Source organism: Cyclospora cayetanensis, unplaced genomic scaffold, assembly GCF_002999335.1.
Source record: "Cyclospora cayetanensis isolate NF1_C8 unplaced genomic scaffold, CcayRef3 CcayRef3_contig_76, whole genome shotgun sequence".
Lineage (NCBI taxonomy): Eukaryota > Apicomplexa > Conoidasida > Eucoccidiorida > Eimeriidae > Cyclospora > Cyclospora cayetanensis.
In genome coordinates this window covers 160,983-187,461 of record NW_020312748.1, presented here as the reverse complement: position 1 = coordinate 187,461, position 26,479 = coordinate 160,983, and the positions used below count along the sequence as shown (strand labels likewise).

Here is a 26,479-nt window from a genome sequence, read left to right as displayed (position 1 = left end):
TGTGTCGACGCAATCGTGGGATGAACGGCTGAAAATTTTTGTCTCTGTTAAAGTCCTTCAAGCCTCTTTTTAGTCTTTTCTTCCCCCTGTGGTGCCTCCTAGAGGCCTTGCGTGCCCCCACCCCACATCGTAGCACCACCCCAACTTAAGTGCATCTGGCTGTATCATTGGCTTTAGGTGTGGATCCGCTGGCTGAAGTACATCTCCTTCATTCACTATCCCTACCTCTGCTTTGCGGCAAACGAGTTTATCGACAACCCCACCTGGGCAGGACTGCCTTCAGACTTCCTTGAAGTATACGGTGGCCTCAGCGACACCCGCCTGGGCTTCAATCTTGGCATTCTGGTGGCTGTTGCCCTCATTCTACGCTGTATGGCATTCTTCGCTATCAAATACTGCAACAGGAGAATCGGACTCGAATCCTGAGCTCGTCTGCTCGCAGCCAGAGGCAGGCGTATCTAAACGATTTGCAGGCGGCATCAAAATATGAGGCCCCAAAGGCGGCGCACTACCCGAGTGCGTGTTGTCTCTCTGACACTGCCTAACCGCATACTTCCTGGAACCCTAGCGGCAATCAAAGAAAGGGGGCCTAAGGCCTTTGAGCGACCTTGAAAGCGAGCACTTTCGCACACGGAGCACCTCGATATCGAGAGACAGATACCTCTCGAGCTGCTGGAGCTTTCTTTTTTTTGGCCCTCTGTGCCCCCCCATGGCCTCCGCTCCTTCCTCTTCTAAATAGCCAGTGGCTAATTGGGCGCGCTAGTTCTTTGTATACGTCTCTATGTACGGTATGAGGTCTTGTTTAATTGGTCGCATTGTAGTTTATCAAACGACGCCTAAATTTCTTTGCGTGAGCGCTGCAGCCTAGGGGAAAGAAACTTCGCCCCGTGCAGCCCACGAACCCGTAAATCGATTTGACTGCAGAGTAGGCGCGCGGCGTAGCGCCGTGCCGAGTGCTTAGACAGTACCAGTCAGCGGCTTTCCTCTTCGAGGACTTTTAGTGAGAACAAAAAAGCTCAGGAGACGGTTGGCATACGCCTGCCTAAGTATCTGCGTGTGCTTGTGCACAACAAAGGTTGCTTTCTGTCGAAGCAGAGCAACCGTGTCACAAGGTAAAGTCGGTGCGCTAGTTCGGTGTGAAGATATGGATTACAACTAGAAGATAATTAATAGTTTTTTTCGTAATGCGCGCGTTTTGCCCCCCCAGTGTCGTGGCCTTCACACTTGCGGGGGGGCTCCACATCTCTGGTTTTGAGGGTTGCTGCTGCCGCAGCAGAAGTTTCTTATTCGACTGCCAGAGAAGTGCGTGCACATCAGTTGATCGACGGGAGCCATGTGTTTGCGCCTATAGCGCTTTTACACACCAATTCAAAGACTTCTTGCATCCCGCTTCCTGGATGTTCACCCTGTGCACAGTTCGTTGGAGTGTTGTGCCTTCTTTGCCCTTTGCGGTCACCCACGTGGGTTAGAAGAGCTCAAATACAAGATGAATCTGTGGCGATGAGCGTTTTTCGGTAGTTTGCCACCCCGACGCAGCGCGCTTCGAGTTCGCCTCCGGGGTTTGTGCCGTGTGGCAGAAAGAGCCAGCAGAAAAACCTCGAGCATGTATCAATCATGTTCTGGCTCATAAAAATAACAGTCTTCGAAGGCGCAGAGGAAGAATAGCGCAAAGTTTGCAGGAGAGTGAGGCCAAAACGAAGACAGGGTGCTCTCTCTCCTGAGGCGAATGTCGGTCGGCTGTGCACTACGAGGGCCCTTGGCGTGAAGCGTCCCCCGCTTGTCTGTGTTTTTGTATTTGCATCCTTCCTTTCTGCTCTTTTCTGGCGTAGAAAAAGCCTTTTTCCTTTCTGGCGTGTCAAAGCCATCCAGAAGACCCCTTGAGCAAGGCCGCTCCCGCAAGGGCACAGCGTCCTAGCCAGCTCTGGACCATTGAACTGGCGTCGACAAAAGAGAGGCCCCCCCCCCCTTATCCGTTCTCTGACCTTTGAAGACTTCACTTGTTCCTTGTTTCTTCTCAATCCTCGAGTCTTGGGGTTGTTGGGAGCCCGCGTGTTTTCCAGATTTTGCAGCCCTTGCTGTGCGCCTTTGAACTTTTCTCAGCGCGTGGCAGCGGAATATGCCCTATTCCAAGGCGAGCCTCCAGAAATAAGTATGTACAGCCAATAAGCGACGTGGGATCGTGTAGCTTGTCCAAAGGGGAAGCCCCCGTTACAGGCCTTTTTGAAGTATGAGATGACTGCGTCTTCAGCAGAAGATGACGCTCCCCCCGTGGGGGAGAAATTCCGTGGTGGGCTCTTCCCTGCAGCCACGCAGGAAGCGCAGCCTCACAGCCTCCGCAGGAGGGGCCTCGGCAGGGTCTTTCCTCGTCGCCATGGGGCCTCGAATGGTCTCAACGGCGCAGCAGGTGGGGGGCCCTCCACCATGGATGAGGACGTTTCCGAGGAACGCAGAGAGGGAGCAGCATCGCGGGAAAACTCCCCAGGGTGGCTCCCTTCAGAGGACAGCTCTGGGGTAGAAAGCGAAACGCTTCAAACATCAGAGGACAAATGCTCTGGGCGGCAATCTCCGAAGAATAGTGCGCCTTCGGCTGCCTCCGATTCTGAATGCAACGCGAGTCGTGAGACCTCCACAGCTGACATGCTAACAGCCAAACTGAGGAGACTAGCGCTACGCACTCGCAGCTTGGTGGGGAATGCTCCGCTTGCAGAGGATCTAAAGGCTCGATGGTGCTCACCCCCTGCGTCCCCGCGAAGCCTCAGGCACGAGGGCGCAGGGGGGGCCCCCGGCCTGCAGACTCACAGGGTGCTACAACGCCTCTCGGAGTCTCTCGATGCTATTACAGAGACAGCCGCGCTAGCCGCCACTGAGGTAAGTAAGTTGCGAGGCGAGATTTTGCGTCCTTCTAAGGGCACCCAAAGATGGGATGCATCGAGATGCAAACTGGGTGTTGCGGAGAAATTCGTGTGCTGCGCACAGTGCCGCAGATGGCGATTCACAGCCACGCGACAGAAGAAACAGCTGCATTGCGCCTTGGAAGAAAACGACCGACTGGTCAGGAGGGCTTCCTTGCCTGTCAGCAGCAGTCGGCACTCCAAAAGAAAGCGCCCTCAGAGGCGTTCCTTTTGGTGCTGCAGTGGGGTCTAAGCCTCGAACTTGTTCTGCGCATGAGCTTCAATAGAGGGGGTGTGTGCTTGTCAATGTGGGTGGTTGAGGCTATGCGCAGTTGGCAGAAAGCCAAGGGTTATCAGAGGAGCTGAATGCCGCGAAACAGAAGTGTTTCAACAGTGAGGCACAGCTTCAGCAACTTGCAAAGTACAAGGTCAGCAGCAAGGATGCTTTTTCTTCCCGCGGGGGAATTCGAACGGGAGACAGTGGAGGGGGGTGACCCTGCCTCCTCACAGCTTTTCGCCTTTTTGAAACGAGAAGTGGCAGTTCAGCGTGAACGCCTCCCTTCTTGTGTGATGCGTGGTGTCGCAGAACTATCAGACAAAGTTTTTTGCATGCCAGGGGCAGGTGGCTCGCCTGCAATTCGACATGGATACTCTCCGTCGTGGGTTCGACTCCCTAGAGGCCCTCCATAAGAGTCAGGAGGCGCAATTGCAACAGAGTACAGAGACAGTCGCCGCTCTCAAGCAAAGGCTTCGTGCGACAGCAGACGAGGTGGGCTATATATTTATGGGTGCCTATTTTTAGAGCTCTTCACGGACACCTCAGAGAGAAGCAGCGCACACATCGCCGCATAGGGAAGGGTAAGAAGCCAAGAAATCAAGAGCTAAAAGACGATACCCTCGAGAAGCAGCGATACATGGTGGATGTGCGTTCGTGCCACAGCTTGCCCAGACGAAGAGGACCCTTGCGCTCGAGCGTGCTTCTCCCCGGGGAGTACGTCGGTGTCGTCGATACTCATGCGCTACCCCAGTCAGAGCGCGAGAACCTGAGGAGGCAGAAGGGCATCCCATCAAGTTCGCGCGCGATAGAAATGTGTCTCCTTGCGAGTTCTGTGCTCTGTGCGACTGCGGCTGCGCAACTGTACGCTGCAGGCGCATCCATTGGAGCCAAGTCGCTCTTCGCCGGAGCCAGGACGCCTGTTGCGGCACACAATGCTTTCTCAAGACAACCTGAGCCGTGTGAGTTCCTTTAGTTCTTCAAGCACAGCTGACTTCAGTTTTCGGGGCAGCCCGTGTGTGGCCCTCGCTTCCTGTGACGCTCTTCGTAAGGCGAACAGCGAGGCATTGCGCGCTACTAAGGGCCCTCCTACCTCTCACCATAGCTTCAACAGCATGAGGCCGTCCGCTCTAAGGCATAGCCTGAGAGCCTCGCTCTCGCAAAGGCAGCAGAGACCCCTGCCTGCCTTGCGTAGCTTCTGCTCGGGAGAGACCCCATCGGCTGCCTCGGAGTGGCACAGCATTCGCATCCTTCGCTCAGCAGCCAGCAAACCGAGTGAGACTACCCTCTCCCGTACATCTAGCCTTGTGAATCCTGAACGTGGCGGAGACCTCCCCAGAGACGAGTGTCAGCAGAGCGCACTTTCTCTCTTCGAGGAGCTGGCGGCAACTGCGGAAGTATCACCGCAGTCGCCGTCACCCTCCAAGCCTCCAGATAAAGACGCGCCGTCTAAGGAGGCCCTCTCAGCAGGGGCCCTCCAGCATGTGCTGCAGATCGTGGCGATGTCTCCCGTCTCGTTGGAAGAGCTCGAAGCTCACGGCGTTGGGCACGCAAGCCTCTTGCAAGTAACAAGACTGCGCAAGAACATGGCGCTGCAAGGAGAGAAATCCACTCCCACCAGCCCCCTCGCTGCGGCTCCTCAATGCCACTCTCCGGCAGCCGCAACAACAGCCCGTGGACGCTGGCTACCTTCTTTCTCGATTTCCTTTAGGGATACCGTAGGAGCTTTGTGGCGTTTAGTGGCTCGGGGGTTGCCGCAAAGAAGCCTTACTAGCCCTCCTGAGAGTACCTCTGTCCAGTGCCCCTCTTTTTCCCCATATCTGCTCCTTGGAGCCTCGCTGGAAAGCACGTGCTCCCTCATATTCTTTGTCGCAGTAGCCACTTCAGCCCTCTGGCTGCGCCTGCCTGACTCGAGTGTAAAGGTACTGTAATCCTCGTTTGCGATTCAAGTGTGCACGAAGCTCCCCATTCAGCCTCCTAGCGTATCTTAGGACCCCAGAGAGAAGCTTCCCACCCCCTCAAACCACCCAACCCTGCGAAAAAAATGCGTCTTCTTTCGTAGAAGCCGTGTGCTGCTCCCCAAGACACAAGCACCCTATGACCGACGGCTGCAGCGCACCCGATTAGCTTCGTGGTTCAGCGCCTCAAGCGCAGAGTCGTAGAGATGTGCAACGTTAAGAAAACAGGGGCGTATACACTTTACGACACATACTCTTCTCTCACACGCAACGCAACACAGTTCTGACCGCAAGACATGGATGGCCCTATCGATCGCCTTGCCCAAGGCACCCAAAAGTACCAACAGCACTAACTCCTGCCATGTCTCTGCTCGCCATGCTGAGCAAACAGAGCGTTGCGCGGCTGCGGGGCACTGCTGCTATCTACAGCTGCAGAAAGACCTCCTGAAGGTGGAGGAGGCGGAGGCGGAGGTGGAGTGACAGTACTAGGCCTTCTGGCCTTACTACGAGAACCCGATAGTCGACTGCTGTGCGCGTCTGCAGTAACGGTGCGCGGCCTTTTTCTTTCATCTTCACCCTCTTGAGGATCTCCTTCTCTCTTGGTATGCCAGCCACTCGAACTGCTGCTCCCCGAAGACCCCTCGACGGCCCCCTGCACGCAGGCAGAGAGACAACAAGGCAGGCAAGACCGCACATCCCCCTTCGCACAAAGAAACACCTGCCGGAGCAGCAACACGACAAACACCCTCTAGTAAAATATATATCCCTCTGCACTCAAGGCTGCCGATCGAACGATGTGTGCAAAAGCGACTCCCAACGGAGAAACGTCCTACAAGGGAGCGACTCGTCGAGGCAGGGCCAGAGGCATTGAAGGCGGGAAGGCCTCCACTGCTGCTGCTGTTGCTGCTGCTGCTTCCATGAGTCGCCGCTGATGGAGCGTGAGAATGCGCATGCGACGGCACTAAAGCGGCCTCTGCAGTGCCGGCAAGCGGCTTGCTGCTGCTGATGCCACGAGGAGCTATGATCGGAGGAGGCGCCTTGGGAGCAACGCGCGTCTTAGACACACCGCTAGTACTCCTGGAAGCTGACGACGTATGCATGCGTGGCCTGTTGGTGTCTTTGCTGCTGCTGCTGCTGCTACTGCTACTGCTGCTGCTGCTGCCACTGCTACTGCTGCTGCTGCTGCCACTGCTACTGCTGCTGCTGCTGCCACTGCTACTGCTGCTACCACTAGCATTGGTTCCACTGCCACGCGAGCTCCCGCTGCTATGGCTGCTTCGGGTTGCTGATTGTTTGCTGCTGCTGCTGCTGCTGCTAGACGAGCGTCCATCCCCGTCTCGGCTGCTGCCCCCGCTGCCGTGCTGCTGCTGCTGCCTGCTGCTGCTGCTGCTGGAGCCTTCTCGGACGCTGCCACTACTGCTAGGCATTCCACTTCGCACCCTTGAGGAGTGACTCCCGTCATTCGCATGAGCCCTTGCGCTGCTGCTGCTGCTGCCGCAAGTCACGGACGGCACTGCATTGTTCGAACTGGTAATCCCTACGCCAGCAGCAGTGCTCCTGCTGCTGCTGCTATAGCTGCTGCTGCTGCCGTCCAGTTGACGCGTAGACACGTGGTGCTCAGCAACCTTAAGGCTGCTACCACCTTCATGGCGGCCCCGTGCGACAGCACCATCAGCCTTTGTGCTGCTGCTGCTGCTGCTGCTGCTGCTGCTAGCGGCTGCTGCGGCATGGCCCCCCACAAAGCCACCCCCACGCCCTTCCCCAGTTGAGCTCTCTGATGCTCGCAGCTGCCTCGGAGAGGCACCGCTGCCGCTGAGTCTGCTGCCTGTGCTGCTGCTACTCAGCCCTCCTGGTGCTGCATCCGCCTTGCTCGGTGCAGACGTCGGTACGGTGCTGCGGACACCCTTGCTGCTGCTGCTGCTGCTGCTGCTGCTGCTGCTGCTGCTGCTGCTGCTACTGTGGGGCCTCACGTCCCCCTGAGGTGTCTGGGGAAGTAATACGGGGGTGGGGAGGCCAGCCATCCGCGCCTTCATTATGGAAACCGCCTCAGGCCCCAGAGGACTTCGCCGTACAGGCAGTGTCGTGGAAGCAGCAGATGCTGCTGCTGCAGCAGGTGCAGCAGCAGCAGCGGAGGGTGCAGCCGCAGCAGCGGAGGGTGCAGCAGCAGCAGCGGAGGGTGCTGCAGCAGCAGGACGCGCCATTGGCTTCGTACTGCTGCCACCAGTCACCCCCGTCCCCGATGCTGCTGCCGCTACTGCCGCTGCAGGCGTAGCTGCCGCTGCTGCTGCTGCTGCTGCTGTTGCTGCAGCGGAGGGCGCTGAGGCTGTAGGACGACTCCCCCCTTCCGCAGCCTCCGTCTTGGACTAAGACAAACAACACCCCCAGAGAGACAGACACACAAACAAGACGTCCCAAGACACACGACTCTCAATCGACGCAGGCAACCCCCCCCTTTCTTCGACGATCCCTTATCGAGACACCTCTGTGGGCAGTCCTCCCAAAACACCTCGCCACGCAACTCCGGAAGGCTGCATGGCTTCACCCCTTTCTCTCCACAGGTCTTTCTCCCGCTGTCTGTGGAGCGGCGCGCAGTTGCCCCCTCATCCCCCCCTGTCTACAAAACTGCCTTGTAACCGTGTAAGAACTCTCTTTTAACCAACCCCCCCCCCCCCGCCCACCCCTCCCATTTTACTCACACGCTTCGTCTGGGGCCCTCCCTCGCTAGCGACGCTCGCAAGCGCATTCTTCGCCCTTGAAGGCTTCGTGCTGAAGGGCGAAGATGCACTTGCGGCGGTTTGCTGTAGATTTGGCATCTCAGATGTCTTGCTGCCGCTGCTACTGCTGTTACTGCTGCTGGCGTGCTGCTGTTGCGGGGTTGGGGATGCATCTTTTGACGGCGTTGCTGCCCTTTGCTGCATGCCAACAGGACTCTTTGCTTTTTCATCCGCTTGCCCTCCTGCGGAAGTTGCGATTGCGGCAGCAGGCAGAGGGTCTAGCCAGCAGCCCTCCCTCTGGTGCTTAGCCAGCACCTTCATGATGCTACCCGCTGACAAAGAGACATCCTTCCAGTTCCAGGCCTGCAGCATCCCCCCACGCAGACAACAGACAGCAGCAGCAGCTCCGCCTTTTGCCCGCTTCTCGCTTCGAAAGAATGCCATCCACAATACAGACCCACGAGGCAAAGGCCATCAGGAAGAGCACTAGGCATCAACGCGTACGCCTTCCCACCCCAACCATCCCCCCGCCCTCCCTACGGTTCCAGCGAATAGCACATCAAAGCACCAACTGCCAAAAACGCATCTCTCGAATTTCAGAGCACGCCACTGACCAACAGCCAACCGAACGATCCCACCCCCCACGCATGCAGAGCCATCTCTCCTGAGGGCAAGAGCAAAATCAATACAAAGAACACCGACCCGACAGCAGGAGGAAGAAGAGAAATCAACCTGTCCCTCGAGAAAAGGACGAACGCACTTGGGCTGCAGTGAGAGCATCACTCAGACGACGCATCAATTCGACACCCCGCTTGTACGTGAGCGGGAAGCTGTCGTGACACCGCGAAAGGAAAACAACAGCCGCTTTCGCTGCCAACCAGCTTGAAGGGTCTGGCGCTGACGTCGCTGCGGAGGCATGTGGTAGGCCTGCAAGGCAAGCAGACTCGGAAAAGCAGCAGGTGCCCTCAAAAACAGAAACTCCCAGTCTGCCCCTTCCTCCGAAGACGTAAATAATCGCTCCGATTTATTCACACCGCGCACCGCGCAAGCCTCCGCTGCTTCCCAGTGCCCCAAGGCAACATCGACCAAAGCAGCCACGCACTCTGCACCAAGCCGTCAAAAATGCGAGATTCCCACTTCTTCGCGCCCTTCGTAAGGTGGCAGTGCTTCGCCTTGTTGTCGGAGAACCTGTACGTCAGTGCGAAGCAACAGTTTCCCGCCGTCTCCTTCTCAAAAGCCTGTTCGTCCTGCAGCCAGCGGCGAAGAGGGGACAGAATCTCCGCAACAAACAACCCCAACATCTGCGCCTCTCGCTCCGTGCTGCTCCTGAAGAGAGTCCACACGCGCAGAACCAATTAAAAAGCATGCAAACTATGTGTGCTCGAAGGGGTGCAAGGCAAACTTTGCGAGAGCAGGATGTGTGTGTGTGTGTGTGTGTGTGTGCATGTGTGTGTGCATGTGTCGCACTCCGAGAATTCTTTCCCCCTCCCCCCGATCCCCCTTCTCGCTAAGCCTCAAGAATTAAGTCCCTAATAGCTGCTGCCGGCTAAACGCGTCGCGCTCACACAACACCGCCTGCGCTCTGCAAAAATCCGCTGCAACAAGGGATCTCGATTCGATCGCATCTCCCTCCCCAGTTTTCCACCCCGCAATTTTCCCCTCCCTTCTATTTCAGGATGCACCTGATAATCGGAACCAGCATCCGCGTCCAGATATTCATAAAGTCAAGGAAGTTGAAGAGGGGCAGCCGCAACCCGACGAGCAGCCAGACGAAATGCGCGCAGAAAAGAGCATCCGCTTCAGAGTTCACCACGCGAGGCGCCAGCATGTACTTGATGATGGCTCGCAATGCGAATGGTCCCCTCTTTGAGCTTGCGAATTTGCCATCGCCTGTAGCTGCGGCAGCGGCTGCCGCAGCTGCAGGAGGTATCGATCCGTCTAGTGTTGTTGCCTCACAGGACGAGACACCTGCTTCATGCCCTCCATCAGTCCCCGCCATAGCCGCAGTATCGCTTTTTCCGATCAAGGGAATTTTCACCAGCTGGGATGTTTCCCGAAGCGACTGCGTCACACTATCCTCCGTTGTGCTGCTGCTGCCGCCGCTGCTGCAGCGGCCTGAAGGCAGCACCGAGGAGGCTCCGTCAGACTCGCCGCAAGCCTCTCCCTGCAAAGTAGCAGAAGGCTGCTGCTGCTGCTCCTGCTTTCCTGTCTGCTGCAGTAACAGCCACGAGCGACTCTCGTCCTGCAAAGCTGACCGCACGGCTGCCTGGCGGGCTTTGTGTTCTTCCCACTCCTGCAGGAGTGCGCGGCGCTGAAGTTTCAGCTTGCCTCGTTTCTTGCGAAGGCCGTCTTCTTCTTTTCTGCTAAAGTCAGCAGCCCCCGCAGCCACCATGGCTGCAGTAGGCTGACTCCCGCCACTGCTGCTGCTGCTGCTGCTGCCGAGATTCCGACGGTAGCGCTCGATGTCTTCGAGCGCGCGCTGCGTCTGTCCGCATCGAGCCACATGCGCAACACAACGCTTGCCTGCTGCTGCCACCCACCCCCCTCAGGAGCACAACGCTAGGCCCTGCTGCTGCAACGTGTGTGTTTGAGCGAACAAGTTACGATGCGTCTATGTGCGTCACCAACTGCCAGAAGGCAGCCCGTGCAGGCAGCCGGCCCCTATTTCCCCGCAGCAGCAGCTCACAAGACCTCTCCTCCACCGATCACACGTACCTCATGAATTGCATTTTCCAGCTTGTTGAGCGATGTCTCATATTGGATATTCGGCACAATGATGTCTTCTAGAGACAGACGCCAGAAGAGCAGCAAGAAATCCAAGGAGAGGCCGTCCAGATGCCGCGAGTCAACCCCGGACGGCTTCAGCAGCGGCACCATTTGACTTTTCCACTGATCTGCAGAAACGGAAGGCGTGACACACGCGTAGGAGGGAAATGAGAGGGGGGGAAATAGGAGGGGGAAAAGGGCTCTCTATCTCTCAATGCGTATCGAAAAATCTGCTGCAGCTGCTGCCTCGCGTTAGAGGCGCCCTCGAGGGAGGAAGCGGCAAAACACGACACACCTGTAAAAGAGGCCTCTACCACTAGCGCTGTCGATACACTGCCGCTAGACGGGCTTGAACATCCATCATCTGCAGCAACACCCGAAGCTCCGGCTGCTGCTGCTGCAGGTTTGACTGTAAGGCCAGCAGACAATCCTTTACCAACCTGAGGAGACGCATCCTCGCTGGCGAGCAAGGGTGGCTTCTGAGTAGCAGTATTTCCGCCGCTGCTGCTGCTGCTGTTAGTGTTAGTATTTCCGCCGCTGCTGCTGCTATTGTTGTTAGTGTTAGTGTTTCCGCTGCTGCTGCCGCTGCTATTGTTGTTAGTGTTAGTGTTTCCGCTGCTGCTGCCGCTGCTATTGTTGTTAGTGTTTCCGCTGCTGCTGCCGCTGCTGCTGCCGCTGCTATTGTTGTTAGTGTTTCCGCTGCCGCTGCTGCCGCTTCCTTGAGCGCCTCCAATCGTAAGAAAGTCTTCGAGCGCAGGCCTTAAGAAGCTCCACGCCATAGCCGGGCTAAGGAAGGCAAAGAGAACCTCATGAGGGGGCAGAAGCGTCTTGTACGTCTCCCGACTGAAGGAGCGACTGAGGTACTCGAGCAACTGCAGGTGATACTTCTGCAGGTCGTCTACGGCGGCAGCGAATGCCTGCATAGAGGTCCTGCACTCCGCGTCATAGAGAAGTTCAGCTCGCACTTTCGCGGGAATTAGCAGCAAAGGCAGCAGCAACCGAGGATCCCTTAAGGCATCCGACAAGGCACGCTGAGCACGGACGTCAACGGCTAAGTCTTCATCTCCTACCAGCATCACCTCCGCCTTCAGCAGAGGACCACCTGCCTGCGGAGCGATCAAACGCCACAAGAGAAGCACGTCGAGCAGCGGGCATGAGAGAGCTCAGCGGCGGCGGCGCTCCCCGCTAGTGCCTTCCCTTCGCCAAGGCAGATCCTGTTTCCAGATGTCTAGGTGCTTCGTATAAAGCTCGTTCGCTGCTCTACGTGTGCGTACGCGAAGGCCGCTTTGAGCAAAGGTGAAGATCAGTCAGCCAGTCAGGGCAGTACATGGATGAACTACGATCCGGATCGCGCCGCTAGCTACGGACTGTGCGCGTCTTGTTTGAAGTTCTACGGCACCTCATGAAAGCCCCTTTGTACTGCTTGCGTTTCGACTGTCTGGCGCTCTCAGGGAGCGAATGCCAGTGGAGCAGCGAGCACCCTAGGGGCATACGCGAGCTGCGAAAAGACGGCAACGAAGACAATTCTTACCTGCGCGTAAATCTGATCAACGGTCAGCGCTCCCGCCTCCGGCAGCCGAGGACAGCCTCCAACCAGCTCCAAGAGTCTCTCGATGTATTCCTTGTCTCGGATGTACCCTGCGAGCTCATTAGGGTAATTGCGGTTCTTGCCTGCAATGCTGACAAGCAAGCCTCCCGCGACAAGATCCTCCGGCACCTCCCCGTCCACTGCCATCGCATCTCCGTCTGAGGGGAGCTCCTCCACTCGTCTCTTCCTAAACTGCTGCACATCCTTCGTGTGCAGTTCACACCACATCCGGGTGACAGTAGAAAGCAGCAGGGGACGCAGATCGGTCTCCTTGTGGCTGCGCCGCATGCACACAAGAGCACACGCGGAAGAGGCCCCTAAACCTCCTCGACACTGCATCCTGAAGAACTGGATGGAAGGCGCATACATAGCAGCAGAAGCAGCAGCGAGAGAGAAAGACGCGTGAGAACAATCCGTGCAATCTCAAGGAGAAGCGCTTGATGCAAAAATGCCAAAAGAAGAGAGAGACAGAGAGAGACAGAGAGAGAGACAGAGACAGAGAGTTTCAACACAGCACGGACGGAAGGGGCGGTGTATCGACACCGGATACGCGAACAGGCCGAAATGCCTTACATCCTGAAGAACTGCCCTGCCATTGCAGCTCGATTTAAGAGCTTTCGGGAGACAGTAATTCCGTCTGCTTCGCCTCCACTGTCTCTCCTTTGCAACTGGCGTTGAATGAAGCGCGAAGCCAACACGTCTGCCGCCACACTGGATACCCTTCGCGTAGCCTCGGTGAGAGTCTGCACCTGCAGGCAGCAGCAAACAACAGAGGCACTTTCCCCGAGCTGAAAGAAGCTCTGCGTGCCACTGCAGCAGTAGTACACCAGGTGTCTACTATGCACTAACTGTGCTGCATGCAGCCGCCAACAGAACCAAATAGCAGCAAAGCTTGCCGCTGTCTATGCAGCACCCAACAGCAGCAAACCTTGCCGCTGTCTCTGCAGCACCCATCAGCAGCAAACCTTGCCCCTGTCTCTGCAGCACCCATCAGCAGCAAACCTTGCCCCTGTCTCTGCATTGCTCCGCGTGCGGCATACCATGTTGCCGTCGAAGAAGTCTCCTTGAGTAATAGCGGCTTCGGCGAGAGGGAGCGGCGCCGTGAGCGACAACGCCGCAATCTCCGCAAGAATGCCTCTGTCGCTGTTTTTCGCCTTTTTAGAGAAGATAGTCGAGGTCAAGCGCTTCAGCAGCTTCCGTAGCTTTATGCGGGCGATCTCATAATTCAAAGCCTGCATAGACGCATGGAGAAAAAAATAAGGAGTCCATGCTCTTTCTCGGAACGCGCATACTGGCACACACACAAAGAGAGGGAGAGAGAAAGCTAACGCACTAGATTGCCGGCAACCACGCTATCTTTGCGGATACTTTTCAAAAAAAAATTGTCTTTAGTGCCGCGTGTCTCCCGCCTCCCTCAAGGCCCTTAAAGGCCTCTCTCTCTCTAAAGCGTCTCATATGATGCGATAACGGGCTTTCACTCGCGAATATGCGTGGCAAAAACAACGGCTTTCTCCCTCTCACCAGGGGGCAGTGCTCCTCTCTCCACAGTTGCATGACTCTGTCGTACATGCGATACCGCCTGTGAGGTGGCAGCTCCTTTAGCACCGACCACAAGAGCGCATTCACCAAGGGTGCCCCGTGTAGCACCTGTGACACTGCTGGGAAGATCGCTTCCGCCATACAGGAGACCTACACACATCGAGCATCACCCCCCCCCCCAACGCGCAAGAGGAACACAACATACACACCTCATATCAGACGCACTCCCCACGCCGCCGCTGCTGCTGCTGCTGCCCCTGTTCGCGCCTCCCCTTTACGCGGCAAGGCAGCAGCACGAACTCCCACTGCTCCTCGTGAGGACGTGTCTCCCAATGTGCTTCTGAGGATTCTCAGCGAAAACCTGTGCCAGGCCTCTACAGGGGACTGCCCATTAAGAAGAAGAAAAAAACAAGCACCCTCACACAACAAAGGCGCACAGAATCCTCCCCCCTGCACCCTCCCCCTCTGCTTCTTCTTGTTCTTCTACCCCCATCATCTTCCCCTTCCCGCCTTCTCCTTCCTAGCCTCTCCCTCTTCTCCCCGCAACCCCCGCCCTCCCTCCACGAAGCAGCATCCGACCATCTCTTCGTAGCGCCAGTCCCGCGGCTCGCAGCCAGCCTTTACAGCCGCTGCAAACTCCTTGCAGATGCTCAACACGCCTAACAGCAGCCGCGGAGAGAACGCCAAGGAAGCGTGAAGCAGCCGAAGCAGCGGAACGGCCTTCAGGAAAAAATCGTCAAACGAATGGCACTGCATGAGCCCCTGAGCTCTAAACTCCTCTCGCGCTTCTGTACCAGAGGCTGCTTCTGCAGACGGCCTCAGGGAAGGCAGCAGAACGCCCAACCACAGCCGAGGGATTCTGCAAGGATTGAAAGTCGACTCGTTTTCCGCGGCTTTGCGCAAAGCCTCCAACGCGTCTCCCGAAGGCACTGGCTGGTCTATAGGGTCGTCGTTCACGCTGCCAGAAATACGACCCCCCTCCGACTGCCGCGCGGAGAGATTCTGCGTCTTCGCGGCTGCCTCCAGCATCTCCCGCAGAGAGGCCTCTGGACCCCTCAGAATGGGGTGTATCAGCCAACTGCGACGCAGCAAAGACACCCGTAACGCATACACAGTCAGCTGCAGCCAGAGAAACTGCATGCGCATATGGGGGGCTCACGATGAGAACCTAGGCGTCTCTGTACGAACCACTGCCTAGATGGATCTCATCAGTTTGAAAACACGACCACAAAGCGAGCTTTTTGCTTTTTTAAAAAGAGGCCAGTAACGCGCAGCACCCCTGCATGCGCAAGCTACAAAGGCACGGGCACCGCCTACACCCTCCACGCCGACACGAACGACCTCGCCTTCGCATGCATGCATGCTTATATATAAGGATATTTGAGAACGGAGGCGCCGGATCGAAGATTTACAAGGTTCGACACCTGCATGTGGAATGCATTGCAGCTCTGGAAGAGTGCAGCTGCTGCTCGATACACCATCATTCGAAAAATGGGGAGGAGGCGAGGGAGACACCGTAACACGCCGCATGCGGCGGCAGTCGCGAAAGGCAAGCAAGACGTGAGCTACACAAGGACCACGTAGCGACAGGGAAGTTCGCCACGAAGGGAGAAGGTGCCTCTGCCACAAGGAGTACGCTCCACATGCACGACCAACCCATACGGCGAACTACATTTCTGAAGCACCTGATGTATCGGACGAGACTCTTGTAGACGCGGGAGTTCCCCGAGACAAGAAGCCGCAGTTTGCCTGCGAAATGGAGCAGCAGCTGCTCTGCGCTTTCGAACGCGTTGAAATCCAGGAGCGATGCCAGAAGCTCGAGCTTAGGGAGCTGCAGCCGAAAGAAGCAATCCCTTGAGGCCCTGTGCAGGAAGAGGCAGCAGCAGCAGCAGCAGCAGCAGCAGCAGCAGCAGCAGCAGCAGCATGCACTACACGCAATGCAGGTGCCAAGACACGGTTCGACATCGTTCCCCTGGGAAGAAGAAGACATATGTGGTGGTCTGTATATCTGTACCCCCGGTGTGCATGGGCTAGCGGTCTCACTCATGAAAGGACGGAAAAGATGCGAGCAGAAGGCGAGCGCCCACACGCAAAGACCATTGAAACGCGGCAGCAGAGCACGCAGTGTCACGGGGAGACTGAAGGGGCCTCGAATTGTGATTTGTGACGTTATTTGCGCCGCAGCCTCACCGGTATGTCTTCTCCGCCCCTTGCAACAGATGCTCCACATGCGGTGGCAGTGCAGCAGACACTGCGGCCTCTTCAGTTGCCACATTCCCTGAGGCGGCAGTGGAATCAGCTAGGGAGGATGCAGAAGGACTCTCTCTCCCCTGCTGCTGCTCCTGCTGCTGCTGCTGCTGTTTCTGCTGATGCTGATGCCTCCAGTCCTCACGAGCTCCCCGTGCGGGAGTGCCTCCCCAGGCGAGAGGGGAGTTTCCGTAGGACCCTCCGAAATGCTGGACCCCTCCGACGTTTCCGGAGGCATACGTCCCAGCAGACGAAGCATAGCCTGCACACCCGCAGCAGCCACTCCCACCACGACGCTTCAAGACTTCCAGCAACTCGCGGTGAGGAGGTCAAGAGGGCCTCGCATCGAGAGAAGCTCCTATTACCTTGCGCGCTTGGAGGCAGCTGCTGCTGCTGCTGCGGCTGCTGCTGCGGCTGCGGAGACATCGCAGCTCCGCCTGGAAGGCCTCCATTTTGTTGGTGTGCTGTTGGTGTTGCCGCTAGAGCTGCTCCTGAACACTTGGGGGGGGACTGGAGAGTGCCCGTCTTGGCAAGCGCTAAAGCCTCGCGGAAGCGGACAGCCAGGCAATCGGCGAGCAGCGCTAGAGAGGCGTCGGTTGGCATCAAGTAGGGGTAGAGCTCCTCGAGGGAGAGAACCCTGCAACGGGCAGGCGAGACAGCACAAAAGTGCCGGCTCACAGTTCGCATGCCCCCGCGACGCGCAGGGAAAGGGAGGGACGTGCAGGAGGAGGCGGGGAGGAGGAGGCGTCGATGCCGAGAAAAAATGACAAGCCTCAACGCAGCCCTCCACAGCACTGCTATCCGTCGGAAAAGCGGAGCGGGGAAGGCACGCGCAGAGCAGAACAGAAGCAGCAAAACGACATCGTGCCCGCTCTTACCCTCGCATAATCAGGAGAGCCAAAAGGTCGTAGAATTCCTTCGAGGGCCCCATGGCGGTGCTGCACGTCACAGACGTCTTGAGAGCACCCATGGCCTCCTCCACCATCCGCTGCGACAAAGAAACACACAAGATGAAAGAGGCGCGTGAGAGGAAGAGGGCGAAAAGGGTGGACGTGGCAGGAGGCGTCTGCAGCAGATGCCTTGTCAGAGCGGCTGCATCCTCAGTTCCTCGCGAGAGGCGACATGCAAACGAGCAAACGCCCCCTCTCGCTGTGGTCGAGGGGATGATGCGGGGAGTAGGGGGGCTAGAAGCGCATGTGTGTGGCGACTGACTGCATGCATGGCTGCTTACGACTGTGGACGCATCCTGTCTCTTGCTGGGACTGCTGCCGACGCCGCTGCCCCACGGCAGCTGTGGCTGCGGCATAGCCGCTGGCTGTAGCCTGTGTTGTCTATAGGCGTCGGCGTACAGGTGAAGCGTGAACCCCACTACCTCCCTCACTTTGGAGTTCGCGTAAAGGCGCACCAGAGGCAGCAGCTGATTCGGAGCCCATAGATAGTCCTCGTAGACTCCCAGCAGCAGCGACAAAGAGCGAGAAGGACAGAGATTGCCGTTGCTTACCACCGCACGAAATGCGTGCGCCGCTACCTCGACTGGCAGCTTCTCCTGCAGATACAACAACAAGACACCCCCCGCGAACCAATCAACTTGCCTCCTCACAACGGAGACGAACAGGCATCTCTATCTTGACGAGGCTATCCCCGTGTCTCCGGCGCGTCATAGGGGAGAAGGGGGGCCCCCTTCAGCGCCTGCCTGCCTGTCTGTCCTGCAGACACCATAGACTTTACGCATTCTTTTCCCCGCTACAAACCCCCATTCTCCCTGAGCTACCGCCTCTTCCCCATGCGTCTCTAGCTCTGGGTGCCTATCTCTGCTTTTCCGCTGCTGCCCCCCTCCGTCCCCAACTGCCTCCTCCCTTCAACCCAGCCCTTTCTGAGAAGGCGATCCCGAACCTCCCCTCATCGCACCGGGTGTGCTGCAAACTCAATAAGCAGCGCATGCATCCTCGCGTAGAGGGCTATATGCTCCCTCGCCGCATTGTGCACCGTAAGTGTAAACTTCCGCTTAGTTCGCTCCTTCACCAGCAGCTCGTTCACCCTACGGGCTCCTCTCACGCCTCCTGAGGGGACGCCTGCAGGCAGCCTAGACCACTGCATCTCATCAAGTCTGGAGCTCGAGACAATTCCGCAGATGTCTTGAGACGTTGCTAGGCCCTGGAGCTCCAGCAGCCGCAGAAAGGCTGCGAGAGGAATACACCAGTGAAAGAACGGTTCGTCCGTGTGAGAGGAACAGCTCTCTTGATAAAAACAGGCAGCACTCGGGGATGGCGATACATACAGGGATTCACTTCGTAACACGACGACGACAGTCCCTCCACGAGTGCACGATTTTGTGGGTCTAGGCACGGGAGGTGTCTAGACAGTCGCGCGCACCCAACATGCGGGTAGCAGCTACGCAGCCGAAGTACGTGGAAAAACGTGCAATGGGTGGGCGGTCAAACCGGCAGGCAACAGTACGAGCAACAGTACGAGCGACAGAACAAGCAGGAGCTGCCATACACCCCTTTAGGAGAAAGTGTACTGCCACAAGGGCGGCCAAGAGACATGAAAGTGTCGCTCTGTTCGTCGCAAAACGCCAAAGTCAGCATAGCAGCTGCCGATGGCATGACAGGGATAACAGTCTCAAGACTCAGGAAGGGGAGTCCTCTCACCAGCCAGCGTGCTCCTCGCCTTCCGTGCATTCGCACTGCTTGCACTGCCCGCAATGAGATCCGCGCACTCTGTGACGCCATCCAGCAGCATCGCCAAGAATGGCTGCGGCAGCTGCTTTCCAATGCTTCTGCTGCCGATCTCGGAGGCCCCCTGGGGGCCCCCCAGTCTGGCGGTTCCCCCTCCCAGGGGGCCCAAAACATGGGCTAAGAAGGCTGCCGCCTTGACGAAATTGAGCGTGGTGTGAGAAGGCGCTCCATTGAAGCAAGAAGCAAAGGAAATGCAGCCGTCCATCAAGGCTGCATCCTTCGGGAACGCCACCGATGCTGGAGCCTTGCCAGCCTCCTCCGTGGCTCCTGAGACTGCCGCTGAGACGTCTGCAGTCAAAGTCTGAAATTGAGAATCCTCCGCCAGACGCTTCTCCGCAACCACTCGAGGCGAATTTGCTGCTCCCTCGGAGGCCAGGGTGTTGCTGCGTTCAGCTGTTGGCGCTTCTGCTGGGCACGTTTCTGTGAATCCCGTCGCGGGGGTGTCAGTTGCCTGTCGGCTGCTGCTCTCCTGGAGTGCCTTTTCGCCAGCAGCGGCAGCGGCTGCTGCTGCATGCTGCTCGTTTGCGCGCTCCGCCTTGGCTAAGTCATGGACAGCCTGCAGCAGCTGCAGCAGGTGCAGCACCGTGCGGGGTAGCACGTGCTGCTGGAGGAAGGCGACGGCCCCTTGTGGATGGAGGAGCCCCCAGGAGACACAATATACGAATTCTAGAAAGAAAGCAACGAGTTCGACCTCAGTTTCGGGAGCTTTCACAGACTGCAAGACACTAAGATCCACCAGCCGCACGCACACGCCGCACGAGCCAGTGACGCTACTGGGGTTCTGACAGACTTCCTGCAGCACGAGAGGCACCGCGGGCAGGCAGCGGCTCTTCCAGGCCTGCATGCAAACAGAATTCGCCCTTATACTGCGGCTGTACTACACTAGGGACCGCGGCACACACACATACACACATACGCCGACTGTACATACGTACATGCATATCGTAGGAGAGAAACGTGAGGCAAACCCCAGACCCCCAAAATCATTACTGCACACGCCACCTAAATCCATCACCCCTAAACAGCTTTGTGGCTACGCAGCACGCGCACCCTCGCAACAACACGCCGTCCTGCTGCTAGATTTTTATTTGCAACAAACATGATCCTCATGAGGGCAGTTTCAACAACGACTGTGCCCTCCTCATGAACTAACTCAAGGCAAACGCGGGACACCCACTCAGACGAACAAGCCTGGAAAAGCTGGAGTGTCCATACACCTGGGCAGAGACTCGGGGAAGACACGTTCATGCAGAGCTGTGGTGGTCAACAAGGCGAACTCAGATGTACAAGCTTCCTAGTGTCACTATATGTAAATGTAGCTTCCTCCGCACCTCCAAACGACGCTCTAAAAGCTCCGCAAAACGCTTCTCCGTTTCCTGAAGATCGCATTGCCTCTGCGGATCTACCAGGATACTTCGGTCTACCCCTGCATCCTGAGTGCCGCTGCTGATATTGCTGCTGCTGCCATGGCCATCGCTGATTGCCCTCACAGGTACATAACGGTGGGTTGCTGCAGCCGATATGCCTTGCAAGCTGCCCTCCGCTTGAGAGTCCTTTTGACGTGCGGTTGCTGCTGCTACTGCAGGCTGTTGCTTGGAATCCGCAGTCGTCATTGCGTCTCTCCCTTGATCTCACAGAAAAGGAGACAGGGACGAGTAAGGGGTGGCGGAAGGGGGTGAAAATGGTGTAAAAGTCAGAAACATGCTGCTGCAGTCTTTGCAGCCCCACCCACAAAGTGCGTCGAGCAGCAACCCTACGCCACTCGCAAGCAGGTTGTGCCTTTCAGTTGTGCCAAAATCTCGTCAACAAGGCTCCCTAGGCATCTCCCCAGTAGTTTTCTCGCCTTAACAAGGAGTGACGAAGGCCTTAGCCGGAAATAACGGAACTTACGGAAACCTAGCTCCAGAGGAAGCGCGAGTGCACGGAGATTGCACAGACATCAGTTCACCCTGCAGTTCTTCCAAAATGCAAACAATGTAAAACGGAATGTGCGGTGCTGCCAGATATTAAATACCAATTAAAGCCACTCTTAGCTGGGCAGGAATGCCAAAAGTCCACAGGCCTTTCTGGGGCTGCATGAACATGAGGGTTTTTGCATGTGTATGTTTCATCGATCGCGCTAGTATCCAGCTTCAATCGCTATTAAACAGTGTGTCTGTGACAAAAGAATCGACTAGAGATCCTTCTTGCACTCCAGTTATAGATTCAGCGAAGCTAACGTCCCTGGTTCACAACTTACGGAGTTGTCTCGCAAACACTCGCGGGAGAGGGACTGCACTGTTGAAGAGAACCGAAACGAATAATTCCATGCTCGTAGAGAATATAACCAGCGTTGAATGATTATGGGTCATTTCAAGTCTTCATATGAATACTAAAACTGTGTTGATTCCAACATTGCTGTGTGTTGTGGATACACTTACGCTTGCGCATGTGTCCCGCTACACGTGCTCGCACTTATTAGAGGCGCATTCCAGAATTAACCATATTGCTTAGATGGTCTTGTATTCATTTCTTTTCGGAAATAAGTCTGGCTCCACAAAACAGGCCCACGCGATGCTAGCCCCTATGCTAAGCCTCTTAGATGATGGGTGTGCATGAAAATTTCTATACTCCTCACGCAATGGATATACCTTCACCCTGACTATGCTTTTCCATTATAAACCTGAGGACCGTGTGTGTTTAGGCAAAAGGTGCAGGGAATTTTCCAAGAGGAATAGTGGCATTTCCCGAAGTTTCGTGTATGGCTTTGCTTGCGGGCCTCCGTATGGTGGCAATAAGAGCACCAACGCATAGCTAGATTCTTTAAAGGACAGCTAGTCTTATGATTTTGGTCTCACATATTCATCGAATGGAGCTCCTCCCATGATATCACAGCCAATTAGGCTCTACTTTGCTAAATCTTTATTACAGTTACTGTCATCGAGAGTGTTTTGGTGTAGCTTAGACCGACGCATCAAAAAGTATAGCATAAAACGAGTAAAAGCCATCGCGCCACCGTAAGCCTGACGGAACAGTCCCGTATTCCTTTTTTTGCTGGTCGTTAAACCCTTCATACCTTTTATGTCTCTTTACGGTAATTGCCCACTTTGCCCGTCTTATGCGTGTTGTTTTCATATATTTGCCCGCCTTGAGAAGATTAATAAAGTTTGAACTCCCCTATGGTCCTGCAACTTGCTACCGAACTTTCATTACTGCATGTGCTTGAATCGCTGCTTCCTTAACTAAACTTCTTATGCTTCAGTGTGTGGCCTGTACAGGAGGCTGATGCCGAAGCAAGGACACATATAAGCCGCCTTGCAATCCCTCCGGTACTTGCACTACCCGACTGTTAGCGTGTCCTTCTAAACGGGAGGGCGGGAGGAGGGTTTAGCAGGGTAAGGTATAGTTAGGCACGTCGTACCACACCACTCATATTTCAATGCGAATTAGTAAATAATTTACTAATTGCGTTGTCTGCTCGAATTATCGCAGAGAGATGTTAGCTCTACGCGCAAATGGGATGTTGTGTACATGTGCGCTAGTGGCCACATGCAGCCTGAAGTAAATGATCACAATGCTTAGAAGGTGCAGGTGGGGCCCACCCTAGCTGTTCGTCTCTTCTCATATCAGGAACCCTATGGGCTGTGAGAAAGGAAAGGATGAAGCTCTTTTGAAAACCTGCAATACGTTGAGCCTAGAATTACGCGCCTCCGTGCGGCACAAATCGTTACAGCTGGCAGAACCACATGGACTAGTGCAGCTGTTACCACCTCATCCGCTGGCTATGGATGCAGTGAGACGTCACGTTTTCCTACGAGAGTTGTCTAGAATCGATCACGTTACTTGGTACCTAGTAGCCTGCTTTTGTTTGGCAGCTGTGTGGGAAGAGAAAAGCCCTTTGGCAATAGAACTTTTGTGGTGCAAGGCCTTTCGCGGCGGTAGAGGCTGGCCTGCGAGCCGATGGCAACGCCGTCGCTCAACAACTCGTAGAAAGGCAAAGTCTGCCAGTCGCCAAAAACACTTATTGATGCGCTTAATGCAGACCAGAGAAGTATGATGGCTGCAAGCACCGGCAAGTGCCTGAGGCTTTCACTAACCGGTTGGAAATAAGCTTCCCCTTGTGCCTCCTCACATGTAAGGGCGAAATCGCTTCTTGCGATCTAATTTCGAATCTGGGCCCTTAAATGGTGGCTTGGTCCATGCGGACGAAGTTGCCTACCTGTAGAAACTACTACAGCTCAAGCCTTCATGCAGTCTGGATATGGCGGTTCATGGAACCACCGGCCCTACAGCAAGCCTAGAGAAAAAATTTAAAAAGCTGCTGCAGGGGACTCTGACAAAGATCTCTTGAGCAAAAAGGCCCAACTTTGGCTCGCAAAAGCCACGACGCACACGAAAAGATGCTTGATCTAACGCTTATCTTGCATTTGCCAAAGTATCGTGTCAGGTGGTGGTAGATATGGAGGGACTTGGCGATTGAGCAAATGGCCGATGAGGCTTACAAAAATGATGAAATTCTTGAGGCTACTCAGGCAATGGAGCGCACATCCTGCACGTTTGGGTGAGAAGGAAGAACAAAGAGGGGATATAGAAATCAGGGTGTCGGGTTGTGCCAGTCGGGCCGAGCCTACACTCTACGGTGAACACTAAAGGAAAGCCAGAGGGTGTCCGAGCTGCAAAGCATCCTTAGAAAAGCAGCCGCGAACGTGTCTGCCTTTGTTATGGGAAATTGGTTAGCATATGATCGATCGGCAGGCGCATGCAAACAGCAAAAGACCTGGAACAATGAGACTCTGCCCAGCAGAAGCAAAGTGTTTGGCAAGCGAAGGCGGTGCATCAGCGTAAGGGCAGGCCCTCATGTAGGCTGTAGCGCAGTGAATGTGGCCACAGAGAATAGACCCGGAGTTGGAATCCATTCAAGGACGAGCATGCGCAGATGCAAATTCACATGATTAATGAAAAATCGCGAATGCTCCCCAAACAGGAGATATCAAATCAGCCTATTGTTGGAGACGGTGCACACGTGCAATCTGCCTTCGCACATTAGCACAGTCCCTATTAGGTGAGCTGGCGGGAGGCAGATATCAAGGGCTGACAAGCCTGCAGCACTTTACATCCACTTCAGATCGGCGTCCTGTCTTCTCAACATGGTCCGTGAGTTCTTGGTTTTACGGGTGCACCATGATGTAATCATTGGTTTGTCATGTGCGCTAACAGCAGGTCAGCATGCGTTCAGCGCCATGTGCTCTGGAGGCCTGTGCCGGGAAGCAAGCAGGTCAAGGACCTCCTGGTATCCTTTAGAATGCTCATTTCATCTATGGCAAGCAGGGTGGACTCGGTGCCTCAACTGGGCAAGGCAGAGTCTCCATGTAGTCCGCTCAGCAGAGCAGGGGGAGGAGACGACCCCTACCCTGCACCCCGTCTTAGTGGCTCCGCAACGGGTTCTCTACCAAGAGTTTCGGTTGCGTGTTTAGCCAGATAACCGCAGGAATAAGCGCATATCAAGGAAAAATGAATATGAACTAGAAACTGCAGGCATCGAGGCTTGCTGTAGGGCTCATCATTTGCACATATCACGGCTTCACAAAATCCTGACTCGTCGGTTCATTCAATCCGTGCAAGTGACAACTCGCTCGAATAGCGCCGCCATTTAGGTACTCCTCCTTCCGATAGACACGCCGTGGCGTGCGTTGGACTGCTTTCGTGTAAGGGGGCACAAGGGAATGTTTATCCTCAACCGGTTGATGAAAGCCTCAGGCACTTGCCGGTGCTTGCAGCCATCATACTTCTCTGGTCTGCATTAAGCGCATCAATAACTGTTTTAGGCGGCTGGCAGACTTTGCCTTTCTACGAGTTGTTGAGCGACGGCGTTGCCATCGGCTCGCAGGCCAGCCTCTACCGCCGCGAAAGGCCTTGCACCACAAAAGTTCTATTGCCAAAGGGCTTTCCTCTCCACACAGCTGCCAAACAAAACCAGGCTACTAGGTACCAAGTAACGTGATCGGTTCTAGACAACTCTCGTAGGAAAACGTGACGTCTCACTGCATCCATAGCCAGCGGATGAGGTGGTAACAGCTGCACTAGTCCATGCGGTTCTGCAAACTGTTACGATCCATCGAAGGTGCCGCGTAGTGACACGTAACTGTAGACTCAATGAAAACCTTATAGAAAACTACTGAATGTTTTTCAAAAGAGCTCCGTCCTTCCCTTTCTCACAGCCCATAGGGTTCCCGATATGAGAAGGGAGAGAAAAGCTAGGGTGGGCCCTAACTGCACCCTGTCGGCAATCTAAGCCTTGACAGCTCGTTGCACATAGCATTTAACGCACATGCACATAACATTTGCGTCTTCGTATATAGAGCTAACACTACTCTGTAAGAAATACGAACAGACAACCAATCTGTAAATTCTTCACTGTCTCATAATTGAATAGGACTAGTGCAGTAGGAAGTGCTTGAGCGTAGCTTAGCCCGTTACTTTGGATACGTTGCCGACCTTACGGGGAAATGTTGCATCTTCAGGACGGCGGCGGAGGCCATGAACACGACGCCCCGGCTTTCACTTCGAAGCGTGAAAGCTGGGTGGAGGTTGCTTGATATGGATCTAGGTGCCTACGTGCAAAGCTGCTGGAGCACGTAAGCAAAATGCCTTAGAAGGGGCCATATGCCCTAGGCAGCAAGAATTCGCCGTTCAGTCACGGTCCGGAGAGCTTTACCGTCGGGGCCCTCCGTGGATGCGACAAAGTCTCGGTCCCTTTGGTTATAAACGCTCTTCATTGGGTTCCATGGCTTTAATTGGCTGACCAACAGGTACCAAGGGTCCCTTCGTTTGGCCTCTTCGAAATTCTGTTATTCCACTGCAAAGCACGAATGCCCGGGCACCGTTCGTTCGATATATACACCTGATATCCCCAGGAGGTAAGACTTTAGGGTTTACCGCGTTTCTAGCCGGAATGGCAGATAGCGATTCGAATTGGCCCTCACCCTCTCGTGTTAGTCCATACAGAAACATGTGCAGGACGCATAGATTGCCACCGCGGTATGCCATACGAATAGGTACTGCGGGCTTTGGTGCCGCAACGCCACTGGCTAACCAAACGTGTAAGGCAGCCCACTGCTTCCCCCAGATAAGAAACGTCACCACGTGTGCCTTTTTGACAAACGCACACTTCGAGTGCATCGTCCGACCTCCTTAGGGTAGGGTGCCCGACGGGAATGCCTACATGTAAACAACAGCAAAATGCCGTCGCTGCTGTCCCTGTCAGCGGCTAATAGGAGAAGCTTCTCGCCAGCCATGGTTTGCTATAGCGCTGAGGGGCAATGCTCACAGGCAGCCGTGCTGCTTTCAGGATATCCAACTTCAAAAGAGGCATTATGCAGCCCATTGAGGCCGGCACAAGCAGAAGGGGCCTGCAGTTCCCGTGGCCTTAAACGGCATCAAAATTGGAGAGATACACCCCCCAGGATAGAGGCAGCTGCTCCAGCGGCAGGGAGGCTTCTTTTATATACGCACGGGAGATCCACACAGAAACACAGTACATCACGTAGGATGCCCCCAGAATAATATGCAAACCTCAAAGCCGTGTGTGCTCCATTAAAGTTCTGGCTCCTACACACGGACGGGCCTGTAGCGCTCCGCGTGCGCTTGAGCACCATATTATGGACCCCACACTCCAAAGAGGAAGTCCTGTTAGCTGCCGTCCTACAAGACTCTTTGCGTTGCTGACGACAAGCTGCTGCCCGTACAGTAGTGCTGATGCTGCTGTTGCAGCAGATCGAAATAATT

General features: G+C 55.6%; 2 protein-coding genes across 2 annotated transcripts; one reads left to right on the top strand and one right to left on the bottom strand.

The window, feature by feature from the left end:
• The first annotated feature begins 2,232 nt into the window (after positions 1-2,232).
• Positions 2,233-5,096, top strand: LOC34623740. Its single transcript, XM_026335672.1, has 7 exons — positions 2,233-2,316; positions 2,500-2,868; positions 2,977-3,051; positions 3,224-3,319; positions 3,478-3,660; positions 3,832-4,029; positions 4,218-5,096. The coding sequence occupies exons 1-7, from the start codon at positions 2,233-2,235 to the stop codon at positions 5,094-5,096; spliced, it is 1,884 nt and encodes a 627-aa protein (XP_026191457.1).
• Positions 5,097-5,472: 376 nt separating this feature from the next.
• Positions 5,473-20,328, bottom strand: LOC34624385. The gene is given in 23 exon segments (XM_026335671.1): positions 5,473-5,775; positions 5,957-7,486; positions 7,802-8,200; positions 8,598-8,823; positions 8,936-9,163; positions 9,520-9,849; positions 10,039-10,322; positions 10,553-10,894; positions 10,897-10,997; positions 11,181-11,709; positions 12,135-12,468; positions 12,765-12,940; positions 13,232-13,423; positions 13,713-13,880; positions 14,310-14,808; positions 15,416-15,592; positions 15,921-16,239; positions 16,343-16,614; positions 16,856-16,965; positions 17,209-17,523; positions 17,886-18,157; positions 18,629-19,553; positions 20,047-20,328. Coding segments are annotated over 23 exon segments (8,313 nt in total).
• Between the last annotated feature and the right edge of the window lie 6,151 nt (positions 20,329-26,479).

What these genes read in the sequence shown, in the direction of transcription:
- LOC34623740 (XM_026335672.1), top strand. Translation starts at nt 2,233, where the DNA reads ATGACTGCGTCTTCAGCAGAAGATGACGCTCCCCCCGTGGGGGAGAAA. An exon ending in CCGCGCTAGCCGCCACTGAG is followed by an intron (nt 2,869 to 2,976) that starts GTAAGTAAGTTG and finishes TGCTGCGCACAG; the next exon opens with TGCCGCAGATGGCGATTCAC. An exon ending in TTCGTGCGACAGCAGACGAG is followed by an intron (nt 3,661 to 3,831) that starts GTGGGCTATATA and finishes TTCGTGCCACAG; the next exon opens with CTTGCCCAGACGAAGAGGAC.